The following is a 22685-nucleotide window of genomic DNA, read 5'->3' as shown; positions in this document are numbered from 1 at the left end:
CTCTGACTTGCTCAAGGACAGAGGCTCACATTTCAATTGCCTGGAGGATCTGCGAACATCTGGCTGTTATTGACTGACCTTCAGCAGATGGATGAGGCACCCAAGCAGGGAAAGGTTGGGAGTCCCTTATGAACTGTCTGCTGTTGTACCTCTTGGGGCTCAGAATAAGGAGGCAGGCTCCTTACTAGAGATGCTTTGAAAAGTGTGCCATATACGGTATATAATTTTCTGGCTACATTCTGGTATGAGGGGAAGAGAAGAAATCAACACTGTGCATCTAGGAAGGTCCACTTCTCTTCTGTCTGATAGCAGAGGACTCTGATTGCAACAGCCACATTGCCATGCTATAAGAACATATACAGTAGTTTCTGTGCCCCTTCTGCTTCTCAGCAACAATAAATGGCATATTCATGTATTTTGTTTTGGAACTGGAAGAAGGTGAAAGTGAGTTGGAGTGGCACTATTTCCCCCATCCTGCTATACAGGGCAAGAGAAGAGCCTTTGCCCATCCCATTTAAACCTGTGCCAGGTGTTTCTCTTCCAGATGCTCTCAGTCTCTTTTCTCTTGGGCCAACTTGGTATGTAGGCAGGACACTGCAGTGTGCAAGAGGATGTGGCTTTGTTCTGCCTTCAGCACCACTGGCTGCGGACAGCTGCCTGACTTCAAGTCCTATTGTAGAAGCAGGAGTGCCCCTAGCTCAGGCATGGCCAAACTTGGCCCTCCAGCTATTTTGGGACTACAATTCCCATCATCCCTGACCACTGGTCCTGTTAGCTAGGAATGATGGGAGTTATAGTCCCAAAACAACTGGAGGGCCAAGTTTGGCCATGCCTATCCCTAGCTGGTCTGATGCATTGTTACTACTTTTGCATTTACCATGTCAAATTGTGAGGGTCTTTCCAAATTATTGTTTCCCCTTCCCAGTACTCTTACAATTATACTGGCTCTAATGCTAATTCAGGCCTGTTGTGGGTGGGATAGGTGGTTAATTCAGAGGTAGAGGAAGAGATTCAGCAAGGGCAAGCAGACTTTAAAGAACCATACCATTTTCTTTTCATGGAGAGATAGGGAACAAGATTCACTTATGAGGTTGAGCACTCTTCTTCCTCTTCTTCTTAAGAGCTAGTGACTGTTTCTATGCTTGAGTGCTAGTACCATCTTCTTGCTCTTCCTTTCAGAGAAGGGATGGGTGGACACCAGGTTTTAAGGATTTACTTTTTCTTTTTAACCAGACCCCTGAGTTTTACCAACCAGAGCCTAGTGCAAAGCAGGGGTGGGCTAAAAAATAGAGAACAGGGTGCCTCTGAGCACATGCTCAGCTCAGAAATTTTGCAATCTGTTCCGGAACCAAGCCCAGAAGTCCCTTTCATGGAAATCCACTCCATTTCTTTTTTTAAATGTTCTTTTCCAGCCACCTAATTTTGGGGATAAACTTTTTAGTTGTTGCTGTTGTTAGACAATTGGCAGCTGATCTGCTGCAACTCACTCAGAGATATACTAGTAGATCTCAATCTACCTTCTGTCCATCCCAGTTTTAGAGGATGGGTCTCTTCCCCCTCCCCCCAATACCTGAGCTTGCTATCAGTTGATACTTTCACCATCCCTCTCAAGCAGGCATGCTGTTTTTTGGTTGTGGAGAGCCCCTTTCACTCGGAGTACAGTGTCTTCTTCCTGTGGCCTGCAGGCATCCAGGAGCTCTGATGGGAAGCTGATAAATCAGCTGTAACATCCCTCTTATAATGCTGAACTGTGGACGACCTTGACAGAGACAGGCATCTGATGGCAGGTTGGTAAGTGCAGCTGACAAGATGTTTAATCCTGCAGAAATAGTGCTATGGAGAAGAGGCTCTTGTGACACTTCGTTCCCCTGCCTTGGTGGATAAAATTGCTCACAGAGGTCAGGAGGTGGTGCTTCGTGAAAAAGAAAACAACTGGGATGCCTGAAAGTAGTTTGGCCACTTCCTCATTACTCTCTCTATCCTAACTGCATCTCAGTAGTGCTGAACACGGAATGCACAATGACTTCTTCACCCTTTTCACAATGGTGTTTATGTGTGAAATAGATTGTTACCCAGACAGGCTTAGATCCCTATATATATTTCACCCAGGCCTGTTTGTCACAGGAGAGATTGGAGATGCATATGGAGTAAATGTTTTGCGAGGGGCTCCCTGGTGAGTGGGTCAATTCCTTCCCAGCTACCCACAGGTCAAAGAAAGCAAATAATGAATTCTCTGCCTCCCCAGAACTGACTTCTCAATAAAGTCTTTTCCCTGCCGGGACATCTTTTGTTCATTACCTTTCTCTCAGAGAGAGCAGGAGAAGGGTGGGGAGAGAGAGAGAGATCCTTGTTCTGTGACTTTCTCTTGTTCTAATTCTCCTTTTCTAAATCTTTTCTATTTCTATTTTTTCCACCAATGATTTGGTGATACTTGGGGGTGGGGGAGAGACTGAGCAAAGGAAATAGGACATAAGGAGAAAAAGGGAATCTTGACAGGAATCCCACTGAAGTTAGATACCAGTGTATATCTACTTTTTTTTGCTTTTTGTCATTTTCAGATTTTAGGGATTCAGACACTCCTGGAATATGCATGCATATTTATTTTATAGACTTTTTCAAAGTTGGTCCTTGTACAACCAAATCTCGTGTGTTTTTGGAGAGTGGGATCAGAGTGGTAAGAGTATCTGGGGAGGCATTAGTTGAAGTTCCCATGCATCCACAAAATCCACTGTGTCTTTGAGCCAATCACTATTGGGATACCTGAGAGGGTTCTTGTCAGGATAAAGTAGGTTATTATTATTATTATTATTATTATTATTATTATTATTATTTCATTTATACACTGCCTCATTGCCAAGGTGGTTTCTAAATGGTTTGCAAGTGTAAAACCAATTACAGAAACACACATAATTAAAATGCATAATAAGACACTTTCATCAAAACATTAAAATAAGCACCTGCAATTAAAATGTACAATGAAACGATCCCACTCAAACAGCACAACAATCAGAAACTGTTTAAACAATCATTAAAACAGGAGTTTTAAGTCAGGAGATCAGAGGAATGCTAACAGGTGTGTCTTCAAGAACTGACAGAATTGCAATATCAGTGGGTGTTTTATATTTCAGTAGGGAGAGCATTCCACAACACTGGTGTCACCAGCGAAAAGCCCTGCCTTTTTGTCAGCGAAAGCCAACAATCATCAGGTCATGACAAAATGACGTGTCGGGTTTCATTTGTTTATCTTAATACCCTTGCTGTGGGTTGAAGGGGAAGACACCCTGCCTCTTTGGAATAAAAGCGGGGGGGGGGGGGGGGAACCCGACACAACAGTTTCTGATTCTTCCAATGCATGCTTGGGGTCAAGTGTGGGTCATGACTTCAGTTGAGTTCTCTGAATTCAGAACTGGGGTAATGGGGCTTAACAGTGGTTGACTGGAAAGGTGTGAGGGACCATGGTGGCTGGAGTGTCAGACTTGGATCAAGAAGACCGGGGTTCAAATGTGAGCTCTGCCGTAACACTGATTGGGCTAGCCAGGTTAGGCAGTGAGGATAAAGTAGCAGTAACCCCCATGTATGCCATCATCAGCTTCCCGTAACGTCAGGATTGTTCTTTGATGAATAAGCAGCTGGAAGGATTATTATTTAAGGGCAGCTAACCAATGCAAATGTGTTAATATCCTATTTCACATGCACTGGGGATTAAATCTAGCATTGAAAATCTATTTGGGAGCCGAGTCCTGGTGATTCAATCAAGCCTGGAGGAAAAGCTGCGTGGGGATTTCAAGTGACTGCAGCTTTCTTTGGACTTTGATGATCAGGGCCTGAAGCCCCTGTGGAATTGCAAATGGTTGCTACAAAAAAGCAGTGTAGTGGCTCTAGTTTGCTATTCCAGACTGTCCCCAGCTTTGGGTAGCTTTGTCCCCAGCCTGGCTCAAGTCTTGCTACTCTCCAGTGTCCCAGATGATTCTTTACAGCCAGGTAACTCCCAATTTATGAGGGGATTACGTTCTGAGGCACCATGCATTTCCGTGAAATTGTGTATATTTGAAAACACTATTGGAAAAGCCTGCAACCACCCTCTAAACTTCTGGAAACCCTTGAAAAACCCTTGGAGAAAAACCAGCAGCGCATACTAGATGCCAAACTTTACTGCAATTGCTCCATCCACACCTCCTTGCCCAAACTCCCAACTCTCCACAGGCCTCAATAGTCAGAACAAAGGCTCCTGGGATTGCTAAGTACTGTTTTCCCACATTTCCTGCCCTTTCTGGACTCTTTTAGGGCTGTTTTTGCCAGTCACTTTCAGTTTTGGTACAATGTGTGCGTAAATTAGAGAAAGAAGCACAGGCTTAGCTTTGAAATGTAATGAGCCCTTCCTGAGCAGTGGTCTTTCCCTGCTGCTTCCACCCAGGAATCTCCCTGGCTTAGCTGCCTCCCCTCTACAGCTCAAACCAAGTCTCTCTTTAAAAACATAAAAGCGCAGAACCCCTTTCATGGTGCATGTTTGCCCCAAACCAGCCCCCCGCTAGAACCCCACATGCACATCTCTAGGTGGACCTAGCATGGGTTGCTCCCCGGTTTCAGAGATGCTCTTGAAAATGGGTTATCTGAGGGGAAGCTCTTGTGATAAGCATTCAAGCTACAATTCTCTTTAGCTTGTCATTTGAACCTCCTGCAAAGATTGCAGTCTCTGTACATTGTAAAAAGAAGACCAGGAATCCCCAGAGGCTGGGATAATATGGAGCATGCCACGCTGGAGTAAGGAATGCAGAAAAGAACATAAAGGGCTTTTTAAAAAGAAAACTAGATCCCTTTGTCATCAGTTAAATACATCAAGCAAGAGGGGTTGGTTTTCTCTTTTGATTTTTTGGGGGAGGGTGTATGTGACTTGCTTCATTGTGTTATCATATGCAACTAAACTTCAGAAATATGGAGCCAATAGAATTTAATATGAGGTCTTCTTTGTCGCGAATTCCTCGCGGCGCTTTTTAGCGAAACATCCCAGGTTTCTTTTCAGTGCAGTCTTTTTAATGTGAGATATATACAAGTATTTACAAAAACAGTCCATACAGAGTACCTGCTCCTTAAGGCAAACAAATACTCTCCACCACAGCACCACCATACCACAGCACAACCACCCCACTTACTGTTGAACAGGCTTTCCTTTTAAAACAGGTGATAGCCAATCATATTCCTGCTGAATCACTCTGACCCAGCACTTCACAGAGTATTGTATCAGCCTGTTGAAGCCTGCAGACTTACTCATCATCCTGTGAATCCCAACATTCTTAACATGAGGAAATTCTCTAAAGTACAGAATCTTTATTGCATTGGGGAAAGAGCTGTTTGAGATAAATATGGGTTTTTAATGCATATGTGGAGAAAACAAAACTTGGGGATGGGCTATAGCTCTGTTGTAGAGCATGTTCTTTGCATGCAGGACGCCCCAAATTCAGTGCCTGACATCTTCCAAGTAGGGCTAGAAAGGAAAACCTGCCTGAAACCCTGGAAAGATGCTGCCACTCAGCATAGACAATACAGTGGTACCTCAGGTTACATACGCTTCAGGTTACACACGCTTCAGGTTACAGACTCTGCTAACCCAGAAATAGTGCTTCAGGTTAAGAACTTTGCTTCAGGATGACAACAGAAATCGTGCTCCGGCAGCACGGCAGCAGCAGGAGGCCCCATTAGCTAAAGTGGTGCTTCAGGTTAAGAACAGTTTCAGGTTAAGAATGGACCTCCAGAACGAATTAAGTACTTAACCCGAGGTACCACTGTATACAGTACTGTTTACTCACTCTCCCACTGCTGGCGTTTGAAACTGAGAACACAAAACATTCTTATTTGTAGGAACCCTCTCCCCCTTCCAGTTCTGTTCAATTAGGATTCTTTCAGCAGCAGTTGTATACAAAAAAAAATCTTTTAAGTTTCTTGCTATCTCTCTATTTACTGTTCCAAGTATAAGAAGGCCTCAGGTTTTTTGGGAAATGTTACTTTTATATTTTTTTTCAGTTCATCATATATAACATTCCAAAACTCTTTTATTTTTGGAAATCCCCACCACATGTGGAGTCTCCTTCTTTGGAGGTCTTTAAGCAGAAGCTTGACAACCATATGTCAGGAGTGCTCTGATGGTGTTTCCTGCTTGGCAGGGGGTTGGACTCGATGGCCCTTGTGGTCTCTTCCAACTCTATGATTCTATGATTCTATGATTCTATGTGGAACATGTTTCTTTCAGATACTCCACACCGTCATCATTCGTTCGAACTGTTTTTGTACATCTTAGATAATTTTGACGGTGTCAGGTACCCATCTAAACTGTATCTTCATGAGAACACATGTTAGCCGCAATCCAGATCTATCCTGTGGTTTCTTGAGAAATACTCCTGTTGGAAACTCCGTTTCCCCTTGAACCAGTTTCCATCCAATTGGAAAACTTTAGCCACATACTCACTTTGCAGTGGAAGCTGAGGTGTGTACAGTTGAGACAGCCATGGCACACATGGAGAGGATAGGCCATGTGCATGGAACAGCTCTATGGGTTGGAGTCTGATGGGGTTGCAGAGGTGGAGAAACAAATCAAGTAATACACATCAAGGGAAGACATCCCTGCCCCTTCTGTAATGTGTACAGCAGTGTGGAATTGAAACCTGAAAAGCAACAGGGCGTGTGTGGAAGCAATAATGCTGCATTTCAAGCCACTAATGTATACATACACTCCCTCCCTCTCTCCTCTCCCTCCCGTTTCAACCATATTCTGCAAGGCAGCTCACAATTTACTTTATGATATATTGTTTTCCAACAAAAACATTTTTGTTAAAGCCAAAACAAACCAGCAATGGCTACTGTCTTAGTCTCCTGAAAGACTAAAAACCCCCAAAACCTGTATGTTTCTCTAGCCTGAAAGCCATCAAATTCTATGCCAGTCCAATAGATATGGGGAGGCAGTAATTCTACACATGTTTGACTGCAGAATGAGGCTTTCACAGTTGGGGTTGTCTTCTTCCCAGGGCTGAACTGCACTGAGAAGCCTGTCCAGGTCCATCCTTGCGCTCTTTTTGCCAGCAAGTGAGTTTAAAGCTGGACTGGGGAGGAATTCAGAAAGGTTTTTCAGCATAATGCTGTTAAATAGCTTAAGTTGAGCTTGATTTTAAATGGAGATTTTATTGCTGCTGGTTCGCTAAACAGCCACTGGTTTGTTTGTTTTTTAAAGAATGCATTGTGTTAAACAGATGCATCTCCCTCCCCTTTTGCTTTGCTGTACATTGCTTCGGGTGTTTTCCAGAGAAGGAGCTAATGCCTTTTTATGAATAAAAATAAATGCTGAGAGAGTATGAATCTTAACCTTTCAGTGGAAATGGGGTACTTTGTAGCAGGGAACGGAAATTGGTTCTGGGAGTTTTGTTTGCTGCCATAATGCCTTTTGGCAGCAAGAGCTCTTGGCTGCTAAAGATGGGCAAGCCTAATCGGCCTAACAGTATAATATCTTTTATGAACACAATGGTATTGGGGTGGGTGGGAACTGGCCTTGCTACAGTAGAAAACTGTGAGGTCTATTGCATGTTTGACCTTTTCAGAACCATGTTAAAAGTGTGCTTAGCCACTTAAGTGTTTAGACAGCCGCCAGAGGCCCTGTTTCTTTCCCCCCAGGTCTTCCCCCCAAAAGTGGGGCAGACCTTGTTAGTGGCTATGCCCCAGCAACTGCCTCCTTTTTAAGGCTTTCCAGTGGAGGGGAAAGTTGCTATTTTAGAATTATCATTATCATTATTATTTCCCGCCCATTTGGCTGGTCTTTTCCCCAGTCACTCTGGGCAGCTTACAGTGCTTCTGTTGTCAAATTTCCCATTATCTGCTGGTCATAGTTTTTACGTTGCTATGTGGGTGAGTTATGTTCTTTGTTGTCATGTTAAATTTATTTGTTTGTTTATATTTTTTAAGGAGAAAATCTTACGACCTTCACATTTTTATTTATGTTTCTCTTATTTAACAAAATTTATACTTGATGGTAAGAACCTCTTAAGTGGTTTACAAAAATATAAAATAAAACATTTTAAAAATAAAAACAGTTAAAGAGGGTATCTAAAAATCTTCAAAAGATGATAAATGTCAAAAAAAGCTAAAAATAAATAAGCATGTAACTTCTACATGTCTGGATAGGCGTGCCTAAACTAAAATGTTTTTAGCAGGTGGTGAAAAGAGTACAGCGAAGGCACCAGCCTGATCTCAATAGACAAGGAATTCCAAAGTGTAAATGTTGCCACGCTAAGCAGTTTCTTACAAGTGCAGAACGAATGTCCAGTTCCACAGATTGAAGAAGTCAAGTGGGCACACATGGGTAAGGGGCTCCTGCAAGTAATTGTGCTTGGGATTTTCAATTTGTTTTTGCCACTTTGAGCATTTTCTATAGAAATATGGGAGAATTATGTTTTCGGCAAATGGAAAAGAGAGCCCACAGCCCACAATGAGGGTGATGCTGGAGATTTTTTTTTTTTTTAAAAAAACCCAACTAAAACAACTTCATGGAATTAAGGGGTAATACTTCTTTTATCTGTCAGTTTTCTCTCCTTCTGTATGTGCTTAAAAAGGTGCCTCTGGCTTAGTGCAGAACAGAGTGTTCAGCCTCTGAGAAGAAATAGGAAAAGCCCATAAAGAATTCCACATCTCAACCTTCCCCATCATCCTTCCCTCTGATGTTTTGCATAGCATGGATTGGACATCTAGCTGTTTTTCTTTTTGTAAGGATTTGAAGACTTGTCACCCTCCATCCTTAAACATGCTCTTCCTGCCTTTACTCCCCGACAGGTCATGGAATGCAGTGCATATGAAGGTTTTGATGAACTCAGGATAGGGCGAGCCATCAGGTAAATGACACTAAGGAAGTCCCAGTAGGTTGAGGCACAAGGACCTAGGGAATGTATGCAGATTATTGGTTTTTTTTTAACCTGAGGGGGACAGCAGAATCAGGCAATCACCTAGTTTTCACATCATGGTAAATCATAGCTACTTGATTATTGTGACTCTGCTGGTATCACTGACTTTGCTTTGGGGTGTGTGGAAGTAACACACCACAATCCACAATCAGCGCGATCTGGTTAATGGCGGATTCCCTCCGAGCTCCGGAGGGAATCGGCTCCACTGGAGAAGGGTTCTACCGCGACGGCGACGCGGGGACCCTCAGAAACCGCAGGTGCTGAAGCCTGCGGACTTGGTGACTCGGCGGGCACCTTAAGCGCCCCCCGACCCACGAAGAGCCTTTTTAAAGGCTGCGGAGAGGGCACGGGGAGCGGCGTGGTGCTGTGAGTGGACCGCTACTGCAGTGGAGCGAAGCCGCGAGCCATGGCCGGAGACCGCTGACTTTCTTCCCTGAAATTTGGACTTTAATTAATCCGTGAGTAGAATGGAATTTGGACTTTAAAATTTCTACCCTTGAATTCGGTACGACCGGGGGATGTGCTAAAGGGAAGTCCGCACCCCCCTGCTTACAGAAGATTTAAAGCAAGGATCGGAGAACTAAGGTGGAGAGTTTTTTCTTTTTGGTGTTTTTTAAAAGATAATATTTTCATGAATTTGACAGAAGAAGATTTGTGCTGGAGAGTAAGAGTGGAATTTTAGAAGCCTTTGTTTAAACCCCCCCAGACCCGGGAGTGTCCTGTATGTGAGCTGGAGAAAAAGGAACAAGGAGTTTGACAGCTGTCAAAGGAGCTGTCAAACGGGCAGTGAAAGTTAAAAATCTTATTATTTAACACCTTTCTGGACTAAATTTGTTACATTTAAATTAAAGTGGTTGGGAACAAAGTAGTGAAATAATAAAGTAACGGACTGTTGGGAAAAGACTATTAAGTAACTAGAATCCCCCTAGGGGAAACATTGAAACACTACAATGGCTGCAGATGGAAAATTACAGGCAGAGATAGAAAGAATGTTTTTTCTCGTGGGAAAGTTGCAGGAGCAGACTACGGCTATGAGTAAACAACTTATAACCTTGAACTCTAAAATAAGTGACTCTGCTGAATGCACAATGGACTTGACCGGGGAAAAATCTGCAGCTGAATTAGAAGAGACAACTTCGGAACAGGAGGAGAGGGAACAAGGGCCAGTACAGATGGAGAGTACCAACCAGAAGCCTACATTGTCAGAACACAAAGAAGAAGACCTTTGGATTACAAATCTGTGAAAGATGCGAAAGAGGAGGGAGGAAGCCCCTGGAACACTTGGAATATTTGAATTTAAAAGAAACAAGAAATATGATTGGGGCTTCCTCTTTGAGTATGGATTAGCTGACCTTTCGCAGCAGCTGGTACCAAGTACTTTGGATGGAAGAAAATCTGATGAGACTGAGCTAGAACTCCTTCGAGACCCGAGGACCAACAAAGAGGGCTACCAACAAAATCGGCAGAGAGAGACTGACAGAGATTTAAAGGCCTCAGATGTGAGGAATCCAGGCTAAAAACTGTTTTTGTAGACATGGGGACATTGGGAAGGGACAGAAACCGGGGCGGGGGGGGGAAAGAATTTTTTTTAAAAAATGTTTATGACCTTTGTGTTTGATTATTATGACCTATTTTTAAGATAAAAGGGAAATTCGTGGAAGGAATTCGAGTCGACCTTAGGAAAGGATTTAATATTTATAAGAAAACTGGAAAAGTAAAATTTGGCCAAGTAATAAGAATTAAGTATTTCTTTAAATATATATATATATATAATAATAATATGTAAAGGATGAGAGATATGAACTTGCTGAGCTAATTTAATTGAATTAGGATGTATGAAGGGGGGGTGGGGGGAGGTCAAGAACTGGGGTTAGGAAAGTAAGGATATGAAACTTTATATGTGTTGTCTTGGTCTGTGTGTGTGTCTGTGTCTGTGTCTATAAAATGTGAAAATTCAATAAAAATTTTATATATATATAAAAAAGTAACACACCACAATCCCTGGTTTGGCGTTCTTGTTGTTACCTTCATTACTTGCCCTTCACCAGCACAGACTTTAGTGCGAATTTCTCCAAATAAGCATTTTTTTGTATGCAGTTTAGCCTAATATACAGTTTCCCCAAGCAATGTCCCCTAATATAATGCATTTTTTAATGTTATTTTCACTAATGCATACTTTACTGTGCAGCGTTTTTGTATACCTTACTTGGCTGGAGACCTGCACTGCAAAATTCAGAAAAGTGTGACTTTCAAAGAGTGGCTGTGTTTCAGTTTGCCTGTTGTTTCAAAAAGTGTGACTTCTGTAGGTTTGCCTTTAAATGCAGACTGAACCTCATTTCTTGCCCAGCCTTTCTTGGGAAGCCTGGGCTTGTGTTATCTTATCTGAGGCATATGGCTTGTTGCCATCCAAGCCATTGGAGCATTCCCTTGTCCCTCTGTCTGCCCTAGAAATAACTCTCAGTGCCATTCTCCAAGCTTGACTGCTTTTTAAAAATAGCATTTGTTATCCCTCACTGGGGATCTTCTTTCCCCTGGTGAATCTCAGGGCGATCTTATTTGAGATGACCTTGGGGCAGGTAAAAAAAAATAAAAAATTGGGTGATTCAGATGGAATAAGCAGGGTGGTGTCGTTGATCTTCATTGGGATCCCCCAGATTCCAGAGTCTGAGTTGCCTTTTCTTTGACACTTTCCAGAGTCACCTAGTATACATTCCTCATTCATTAATATTTGCTGGGCATGGTGTATATTCCCATGCTTCCACAGTACTGTAATAAAATCATCATCTGGGAAGCAAGCAAGGTCTGTTCAGAGTGGCTCACAGTGTACATTACATTTACCACTGCAAATTACCCACACCATCACTTAGCTCTGCTTGAATCATTTATTAAGTTAGGGTGCTCTGTAGCAATGCCTGGATGCTGGAAAGGATAATGAACCCTCCAGTGGTGAGAGTGCCTGGGGGTGCAGTGTGGGGAAACTATCCAGACCTTACAGGATAAATAGAGATCCCTTTGGGACAGGATGCACTTTTTGCTTAAGGGTCTGTGTCACCCCGATCTCATTTCATCTCTCTGCAGGCATAATGACACTGTAAATGACACTGACACTTGCTCTAAGCCTCTTTACACTGACAATCCAATGCAAAGCAGCCTTTGTGTAACCGAGATCTCATCGGCACTCTGTGTATGTGTTTTTTCTTTCCAGAGGATCAATTAACCTGCATTAGTTAATGCAGTTTCACCCTCCCTCCTCTTTTTCTGGCTTTTCCTTGGAGCCTTCTCCGCACATCACATATTTATGAATTCAGAAGAACCCAGGGTCAATTTGTTATTGAATTGAGGCTGTTCAGACTTCAAGAGTTGGTTATTCTGAACTTCCCAAGTTTGGAATCTACTCTCATCACTTACAGAAAAATGTGCTGTAAGATTATGACAAATGCATGTTCAGGTTGGTTGTTAGTATTCAGCTGTCTTGAGAGACAATGGAGTGTGCCTCTGAGGGGGGAAGCCAAACCACTGTTTTAGCAGCACCCAAGTTGTAGCATCACCAAAGTCTCCCCGGGGCAAAAACCTGGGCAGTATGTATGGTGGTCCTGGGCTGCCTAGACAACACATCGCTGATGTGTTAGGGTGGCAAGAAAGGCTGCATGGCCACATCTCTGTTCTAACCTATTCGCTGTGTGGAGGATCCTCACATAATTTAGAACCCTGAGCACTCAAGAGTTCCAACTCCATGGGAAGCCCCCACATACGGAGAAGATACAGATATATCTAAATAGATAGGTGCAGATATTGGGCTCAACACAGCAGTGGAAGAATAATAGGAGTAGAAGGAATGTGGGGTTTTGGGGCCAAACACATGGCTCCACAGCCCCATTCACTTTTCTTGCCCTCTATGCGCAAGTCAAAAGTAAGCAAAGGACCCCTGCACAGTTAAGTCCAGTGAAAGGGTTAAGTCCAGTGAAAGGGGATGCGGCACTCATCTCACTTTCAGGCTGAGGGAGCCGGTGTTTGTCCACAGACAGCTTTCTGGGTCATGTGGCCAGCATGACTAAACCGCTTCTGGTGCAATGGGACACCATGACGAGTGCCAGAGTGCACATAAATGCTGTTTACCTTCCTGCTGCAGTGGTACCTATTTATCTACTCGCACTGGTGTGCTTTCAAACTGCTAGGTTGGCAAGAGCTGGGACAAAGCAATGGGAGCTCACCCTGTCGTGCGGATTCGACCCGCCAACCTTCCACTCGGCAAGCCCAAGAGGCTCAGTGGTTTAGACCACAGCACCACCCGTGTCCCTTAGGTTTGTTGTTAACTCTTTTGGACATCAGGCTTTTCCATGAATACAAACCCACACAATACAGTTGCCCCAAGTGGGATGCTGGCCAAGGCCCTCCAAGGAGTGTTAATTTGGTAGTAAGTAAGGTTTGCTGTCATGTAATGTACTGTGGAAGATGTCTCTCAAGTGAGTTCAAAAAGGCTCTGTTGGTTGCAGAGTCTTGGCATGAGACTGTATCCTTTGATCATCGTAGCCATTTCTCCAGTATGTGTTTTTTCTTCTTAAAGCAAGGGATGATTTGGCTCTTTTCTCAACCTTAATCCATTTAGGGCTGTCCAATCCACCACACACTGTAAGTCAGCACAGCAGGGGGAGGACTTGATGGTGTTGGCTGATGTGGGCTTGCTTTCGGAAGGAAGCAAATTGATGGAGATCCTCTCTTGCTCCTTCTGTGAGCAACACATAGCATGGCAGCTTCCCCATATGGATAGGGTTCTGTCTTTCTTCGGCTGCATAATATAATGGTGTGTTATGTATTACAATCTACTTAAAGGTAAAGGTAAAGGTACCCCTGCCCGTACGGGCCAGTCTTGACAGACTCTGGGGTTGTGCGCCCATCTCACTTAAGAGGCCAGGGGCCAGCGCTGTCCGGAGACACTTCCGGGTCACGTGGCCAGCGTGACATCGCTGCTCTGGCAAGCCAGAGCCGCACACGGAAACGCCGTTTACCTTCCCGCTGGTAAGCGGTCCCTATTTATCTACTTGCACCCGGAGGTGCTTTCGAACTGCTAGGTTGGCAGGCGCTGGGACCGAGCAGCGGGAGCGCACCCCGCCGCAGGGATTCGAACCGCCGACCTTTCGATCAGCAAGCCCTAGGCGCTGAGGCTTTAACCCACAGCGCCACCTGCGTCCCACAATCTACTTAGGAGATGCATATTTTGCAGTGCAAGTACCAGGTGATTTTGAGAGACTTTCAAACTAAACAGAAGTTTCACTGCAAAGAGAGAGGGACTGACCAAGTGCATGTGTGTGTGTTCATTTATCTTTCCTTCATTTAGCTCTTTCACACAATGCTGGCATTTGAGCTTTAGATCTGTAGTGTTTGTAACATGAGCAGCACGGTTCTCATGATATGTTTGCAAGGGGCATTTCTGAGCAATCGGATGCAATCTTTCAGTTCATCCGAAGGTCACAGAGTGTCCGTATTCAGTTGCCATTTGCTCTTGGTCTCTTTGCACTGTGTTAGCAGACAGTCGTGTGATTGGAGGCCTCCATATGGAGGTCTTCTCCATTTGTGGGGGTGCTGTTGACAATGAGGGTCCCGCATATTATGACTCCACAGAACCTAGTCTTATCGTCCCCTACTGACACTTCCGTATCTGTCTGTGAGGTTTAACTGAAGATTATGGGACACACTACTCCATGTTCAGAGCCCACAGGTTCTCAGAGGGTCCAGATTGTGCAGCTGCTCTTATTGTGTTGATACGTGTAAGCTGCTGTTTAATAACAGTTTTCGTGCACTTTCTAAACAGCTGCTTCACCACTTTGATGCATGACCAGATTAGCCGATCTTGTTGTTTCAACAGACATATACCACACAGCAGGGTGTGAGTAGTCCAGGCATGAGAAAATAAGCTTAGTTTTTTAAAAAAAGTTTAAAGAGCTATAATGGAGCATTTTGTATTTCTTAATTTTCTTCTGCATTTTTTTTTTGCTGGGGGGAGGAAAGAAAAGCATTTATATAAACTCACATACTGCTCATATAAACTAAGATATATATTTTTAATGCATCCTATAGGAACATTTTATTATGAAGCATTGCATTATGAAATATATTGTATGTATGTTTATGTGTGTTATAAACATCTACCATTTAGAAAAAGGGCAGCTTGCTGCATCTACTTTCTGTAGCTCTAGTGTGGTGGGTTCCAGATGGATGTATTGCTTGGGGCTGCTGTGAATTGTGGTCTGAAACATCTGGAGGCGATCACATTGGAGGAGACAGTTATAGCAAAATAAAGGGAGGGAAGGGGTCCTGGACCTTTAAAAACACTTGCACAGAAGAGTACAATTCACGAGTACTATATTTTATTATACGTGCTATGTTATTAAAATTGTCAAGGATTTCAAACACTCGATTAAAACCGCAATAAAAAATAATGCAACATTATAAATACAAAGGCTAAAATGGAAGAAGCAGCCGTAAAACAGAACAAGCGTTAAATACAGGAGCGCATTAAAGTTACTCATTCAATGCCTGGACAAATAAATAAATGAAAGTCTGCATTCCAGGTAACAAAGTGAGCCTCTGGCAAGCTACCCTGCATAGAGAGTTTTCCGAAGCTGTGATGTCGCAACCATCAGGCTCTCCACTTTCTGTGGATGCCACTTTCGAAAGGACCTTGGAGACAGGGCTGCTGATTGCAAACAATACATTTAATAAAATACCCTTCCTGTGAAGAGCTTTTTCCTGACCCACTGGTGCCAAGATGTACCCACTTGAAAGTGCAAGGACCTTAGCAATGGGCTGCCCTTGCTCCCTTGCCGCCGCCTTCCATCTTTCTTTTGTCTAAGGTTCTGCACTAGATCTTTGTGTGTGACTTTCAATCAGTCAGAGCCCTAATGGCCACAGCCTCGCAATCTCTCTTAATTTCAAGCATATTAGTACCGCATGCAATCAGCCAATCATGCTAGTTGCCCCCTCAGCAGTGCTAGGAATGTGGGAAGGGCATGTATAATGACAGGTACAGAGCAGAAAGCGCTCAGCTTGATTGCCCTTTGGCCAGTGTTAAATCATTTCAGTGCATGCAAACTGTGCACTGCAAAGCACCAAAGCCATGTGACAAGCCCTGCGCAGGATGATTCTGCCAGAACTTAGGAGCTGAGGGCACGTTTTTTAGTCTGGAGCTCCCAGCTGCTGTGAGCAGCACTGCTGAAAGGACAGTGAGTTAGGGCTACAAGTTTTCAAACAATAATCCACCAAGAGCATACAAATCAATATGGCCAACCTGATCCAAAACACCCACTCACCCCACTCACACACGAAAACAAAGATCACCACAGCCAATCACAAACAACCACACCCTAGGCCAACTCCAACCTCTCTCACCACCAAAGGAACACAAGTGAACAGCACAAGCAACACTGACACCAAACCCTACATACATTAAGCATAACAGAAACATCGCCACCCGACCCCACCCCCACCCATCTTCCCTCCCTCCACCCCTTCTTTCTTTCTTTTTTTTCTCCCCCTAATGTCTCAACAAATGAAACGGATTTGTAAAAATGTTACATGGAAAAAATACGAGAGACATTACACTTACGTCTGTAAAACAAGAAAATCTTTAATAAAAAATTAATAAATAATAATAAAGCATTTATATAAATATCATGCCTGAGACTATAAATTTCCATCCGAACCTGGTAACATTAGGTCAGGAGGTTTTAGTCTTTTAGTCTTTGGGATTTCTAGTACGTACGCCTATACGCTGTGTGGCTCCTTCTTTTCCGCAGCTGGAAACTCTTATGCACACTTCTCATTTTTGGGTCAATGGCTTGTATACTTTATGGGGCAGAGTGTGCATATATGTGTATCTACATGAAGAGTCTGACTGTGAACCTCTGCTTGGTTCAGATGTTCAGTGTTAGTGCTCAGTTAAATAGAGTTCCTCCCCTTTTCCAGCTCCAATCAGAATTAGGCAGAATAAGACTCTTCATTAAGTCAGAACTCTGGCTTAGCTCAATCAAGTTTAACACCCTCTTTAAATTGGTTAAAATTCATGCAAGCACCCCTGCGGTATTTCAGAATCAAGACATACAGAATAATCAAAATAATAAATCCTGACCAGTAGATGGAGTAATATTAAATTAGCAAATAGCTGAGGTCAAATGTGTCTTTGGGAGCAAGACACATTTCTATTCCTTTGCAAAAACTTTTTTGCCAGAGATTGCCAAGAAGAACAAGCAAATCAGCAGTGCAGATTTGCATCAGTGAGTTTGGAAAAAAACCATCCCAACAATGCTTTAAATTACTTCCAGTGGCTGTGATATCTAATACAAACAATGGAGATTTGATCACGTAGGCACTGCTGTTTTCATACATTTCATGAAGAAGAGGAGCAGGTGAAGTTCAAATGCACTCTCCGGAGAATGAAAATATCTCACAGGGCAAGTCACTATTGTGATGCTTAATTTCATCCTAGGTGGACTGGCTTAAAACTGTTGTGGAGAGGAATGCTGCCAGGTTAAAAGATGCTACCTGATAGTTTCCCTGGGTTGCCCTACCACCCACTCCTGCTCATCATGCTTTCTCTGGCATGGCATGCTCAGCACAGGATGCTCCAAGGAGCCGTTCACCTGGCTACCACCCCCATCGCCTGCTTTGCTCCTCTTGGGGTTGCAGACACAGGGAAGTGCCCCAGCTGGGACAGAGCATTGGTGGGTGGACTAGCTAGCTGGCAGCTGCCTCCTTGCTTGCTCCCGGTCTCCTTGCTTAGTGGGGTTTGGCTGTGTTCTGTGCTGCTATTGCCTGTAAAGGGATGAGATTCCTGGCTGGCTAGGCCCACTATGAGTCCACTTCAGGGTACTGGGAGGCAACAGGCTAGCAGCCTGTTGCTTAATATGAAAATGGAACTGAGAGGAAGTGGGAATGACAAATAGTTCAGAAAGACCCTGAGTTGAGCTGGGCAACCTATGAAGAGCCTCGGACTGAGGTAGGCTGTTTTCTGACATCCCAAATCAAGGTCAGAATTTATGTAAAAAGTTGGGTCTCAGTAGGTGCTCCATTAACTTTTTTGTGGTTGAGTGGGCAATGGATCTGTGTTGGTCATAGGATTACCATTGAAAAAGTACATGAAAACCACTTGTTTCAACACGCATGAATTCACAAGAACACATTTAGAAGTCATCTTGTGTACACCTGGTTCCGTGCTGGATTCGGCTGTTCCCTCTTTCCAACATTCCTCCTCATGAGATTATTGTTGCGTGAGAAGGGAGTGTGAGGCTCTGCTTCCTGGTTCCTTTCCTTCTGTTGCAATTCGCATAGCCCTCTATGTGTTGGGAGCTTTTTCTATTCTAGGCTCCCCTTGTGAGTTCTGAATAAGCTTGTAGCTAGAATCATATAAAATTGGGTCACTAAAAGGATCCCAAATGGCTGTGAGTCAACATTTTCCTTATTAGTTTGGAAATTCATGCAGGACCTTTTTATACTACCACTTTGCAAGTGGATCTCACAATTGTCTGACTAGAAAAATGCGAAGAAGGCTGTTTGAATTGAACATTAGTCTCTGTAATGTCTGTGTCATTGATTCCCATGCCATAGCATGACTTGCATGTTATGAGACCTTACAAAAAATTATCTGAGAATAGCATAGCTATAAGACAGCAGGCGCTGGGGAGTAGGGCTATAAGAAGGCAGCAAGTTCCAATCCAACCTGTATTGATCATAATCCACATGGTTTCTGCTCTGCTGCAGTTCAGTTTCTGCCAAATACTGTGTTAGCCATCTCACAATCTGCTAGTTAACATAAGTTATGCAATTTATGAAACTATTCGTGTAACTTGCATTCATTTCAATGTAAAGGAAATGTCAAAAACAATGTATTCAAAGTAATGAATTATGTATCATTTGCATATTTAAAACAACATCAATGCGAATGAATACAGATTATATTGGCTGGATTGAGTTCCGTTCCTGACCACAGGTCAGGAACCTACAACCTGCAGCCTTTCCACTTCCCTTTGCTGTTTTTGTCAGAATCCTCCAGCATCTCTACTGAGGGGATGGTGCAGTTGGTCATCAAGTAAACGGCATCCATTGAGACTCATAGCTCTTCTCATATTAAGCAACAAGCCCTCTTGCTAATGTGGCCCTAATTTTGTCCCCATGCTCCTCACAGATGAATTGAACAAGGGCAACACTGAGTCTGTGGGGGATGAAACCAGCAGGCACTGCCACACCCTGGGCTACATCTAAGTAAGAAAGCAGTCAAGGAAGGGCTCTCTGAGGGCAGGTGGGGGTTGGTAGGGCAATGCCTCATCCACTGTAATGGATCGGCCCCCCACTACTGGCCTTGCTTAACAAATACAACTCAGTAACATGGTGCATACACAAACTATGCTCCCCCTTCTGTGCATTCGCTACAGCCGTTTCAGAGTTTGGAAGGAGATTAGTTCTCATCCAAGAAGCCTTTCAGGCAGCCTCATAGCAAATACTGTACTATGATTCCTGAAGAACAAGCAAATTAGAATAGTGGGCCACAATAAAACAAGAGTTTAAGAATTGCTGTCATAGAATGACAGATTAAAATGCTTACAGATAAATCATTAGAGATCCAATGTTATGTTTTGACAAGGAACAGTTGTGAGCTGGCCCTGTGCCCAGGAAGGGCTCTCCATCACCACAAACAACATACACTCGCTCTCCAGCTCCCTGTTAATAAATTCTGATTGGGCACTAAAGTTTTACAGCTTCTGTGGTTGTTCACTCTGGACCCCGTTAAATCGCAGCAGGTGATATACAAGGCTGTGAATTGTCGTTTCCCCCCCATCCCTGGTAAATGGAGACTGCACAGGCAAGAAGACTATGCTCTGCAACTGCTTGCTGTCCCTTAACATTTCTACATCCTCATTCATGGGACTGAAACTGCATGGGTCACGCTGGCTGATGATCTCCGGTGGGCTAGGGACAAAGGTGAAAGCTGTTTTCTATTGCTGGTGGATCTCTCAGTGGCCTTTGATACCATTGACCATGAAATCCTTCTGGACCGCCTAGAGGAGCTGGGGGCACTGTTATACAGTGGTTCCGCTCCTTCCTCCTGGGCCTTGTCCAGAAAATGGTGTTGGAGGATGAGTGTTCAGACCCCTGAGTGTTCAGACTTGTGGGGTGCCTCAGGGTTTCGCCCTCTCCCCCATGCTTTTTAACATCTATATAAAGCTACTGGGAGAGATCATCAGGGGGTTTGGCCTGGGTGTTCATCAGTATGCGGATGATACCCAGCTCTACCTCTCTTTTAAATCTGAAACAGTGAAAGCGGTGGATGTCCTGTGTGAGTGTCTGGATGTGGTTGGAGGATGGATGGCAGCTATAGGCTTGCCGTAGGGTCTGGCGCTCTGGACAGCAGACAAAAAAAGAAAGGAAACAAAATGCAAGAACTTTAGGTGCTAGAAATGCACTTTACAATAAGCGCAACCTGTTTTGGGAAAAATCACTTCCGCAAGGGCCCATTTTTAACAACATTTCTCACATCCAAGGTATAGAGCAGTTTGACTGTGATCCCCATATAGATGTATTCCAGCTGGAGTTACATGAATGGACACGCCCCTTTCACCTATTGCCCTTTAGCTGCTGCTCTCAGCCAGTCATTTTGTAGAGTCCAGAAAGAACTGGAAAATGTTCCTAGCAGCAAGCTGCCTGGTGCATCCTCTTCTCCCCAATCTGCCTCACAGAACGTGACACAGTGCAAATGTCCCATTTATCCTATGAGTGGGCTACCCTGGCAAAAATAGCTGCCACCACTGTCCTCAAGGGAAGAAGGGAAGAATAATACCTGACAGTCTTGCAGCTAAGGAGGACAGAGTGCTGGACTAGGCAGGTCTTTGGTTTCCTTCAGCAGCGATCTTGTGCCCTTTTATCACTTTCCTGCCTTCCCAGATTTCTGTTCAGGTGTTCTATTCAACCCTTCAAAGAGAGGACTGTCCTCTGTAAAATAAGCACCCATGATGTTAGTTTAAATATGAGGAGGGCAGGAGAAAGACTAATAATAATAATAATAATAATAATAATAATAATAATAATAAACAACCCACTGTTTCTGCAAAGAGGATTAGCCTCTGTTTACAAGCTACTGTATGTGTTATTCTAGAGTTTTGTCTTGGGCAGTATGATTCACTGGTGCTTTTAGGCAGACGCTGTCCACTGTAAATTTAAGTAGCTGTTTGTTTGTTTGTTTTCATTTTTTAGATGTCCTGATGTTTGCCCTTCTTTGCAAATACCGAGTCTATATGAGATTGGCCAATGCACAGACAATAGCTGTGAAGCCCCAGTAGGAGGTAAGTATCATTATTCAAATACTTATTTCTATTATTTCACAAGAAAGCTTGTTGTTAAAAGGCTGAATGAATCTTGGCAAAATGGTGTTTTTTTTAAAGTGGCAGGAATCTATTTGGAACACACAGATCTTCCTTTATGCCACCAATTCCCTTTTCCTGGGCTGAATTTTGGACCAACTTATTTTGGCACCAAAAAGAAGCTCATTTTGCTCCGAAGTTATTTGGACTATATTTGTACAACTACTTGTGAAAAGAGAAAATACAAACATAGTCGTTGTGTGCTATGGACTACTGCAATGCGCTCTATGTGGGGCTACCTTTGAAGGTGACCTGGAAACTACAACTAATCCAGAATGCGGCAGCTAGACTGGTGACTGGGGGCGGCCGCCGAGACCACATAACACCAGTCTTGAAAGACCTACATTGGCTCCCAGTACGTTTCCGAACACAATTCAAAGTGTTGGTGTTGACCTTTAAAGTCCTAAACGGCCTCGGCCCAGTATACCTGAAGGAGCGTCTCCACCCCCATCGTTCTGCCTGGACGCTGAGGTCCAGCACTGAGGGCCTTCTGGCGGTTCCCTCATTGCGAGAAGTGAGGCTACAGGGAACCAGGCAGAGGGCCTTCTCGGTAGTGGCGCCCGCCCTGTGGAACGCCCTCCCATCAGATGTCAAAGAGAAAAACAACTACCTGACATTCAGAAGACATCTTAAGGCAGCCCTGTTCAGTGAAGTTTTTAATGTGTGACATTTTAGTGTATTTTTGGTCTCTGTGGAAGCCACCCAGAGTGGCTGGGGAAACCCAGCCAGATGGGTGGGGTACAAATAATAAATTATGATGATGATGATGATGATGATGATGATGATGATGGCTGTGTGAGGGCATGGCCATGTTCAGGCCTGGATGCAGGCCCTGCCCCCAGCATCTCTGGACATACCTCTCCCTGTGTATGTTGGCCTGACCTTCCCACTTTCCGAGGGAAATATCTTCTGGGACTTTAATTTACATTTGCTGGAAAGTAAATCCTGGTTTATCAGGATCCCCAATTGTGCCATATGCTCCACTCATTTAGTTTTGAAATGCTGAAATATGTTAAAATAAAGCTTGTTTGTTTCAGAAACAGCAACTTGATCTAGTCTGAGATACTGGGATTTTTCTGACCTGTAGATGCCCTATCCATGACATGTGGATCTTAATGCAATTTCTTTTTCCTTGGCAGAATGAGTGAGAGGGACATCCGAAGCTTGAGCAAAGGGGTATTGGTGCTCTCTCTCTGCCTTATAACGCTATGGGGAAGGCTGACTCTAGCCTCATCACACCACAGAAGCCATTCAGGTAAGCCAAACAATCTCTCTTGAATCTGCCCTTGCTTCTTATTGCAGCGCTTTGACTAAAAGTGTGTGTGCAGGATTAGACTTCTTG

General features: G+C 43.8%; 1 protein-coding gene across 2 annotated transcripts in view; it reads left to right on the top strand.

The window, feature by feature from the left end:
- The window catches only part of TAFA3 (TAFA chemokine like family member 3), an 86768-nt gene that overhangs the window by 9480 nt on the left and 54603 nt on the right, over window positions 1–22685 (top strand). For both annotated transcript variants that reach the window (XM_079980127.1, XM_079980128.1), the window contains exons 2-3: window positions 21177–21265; window positions 22483–22598. In XM_079980127.1, the coding sequence (XP_079836253.1) occupies window positions 22484–22598 (115 nt within the window). In that variant the 5' untranslated portion in view covers window positions 21177–21265; window position 22483. The remainder of the gene's footprint in view (window positions 1–21176; window positions 21266–22482; window positions 22599–22685) is intronic.

This window comes from Podarcis cretensis, assembly GCF_951804945.1.
Source record: "Podarcis cretensis genome assembly, chromosome: 6".
In the NCBI taxonomy this organism is placed as follows: Eukaryota; Metazoa; Chordata; class Lepidosauria; order Squamata; family Lacertidae; genus Podarcis; species Podarcis cretensis.
This window is presented reverse-complemented; position numbering and strand designations above follow the sequence as displayed.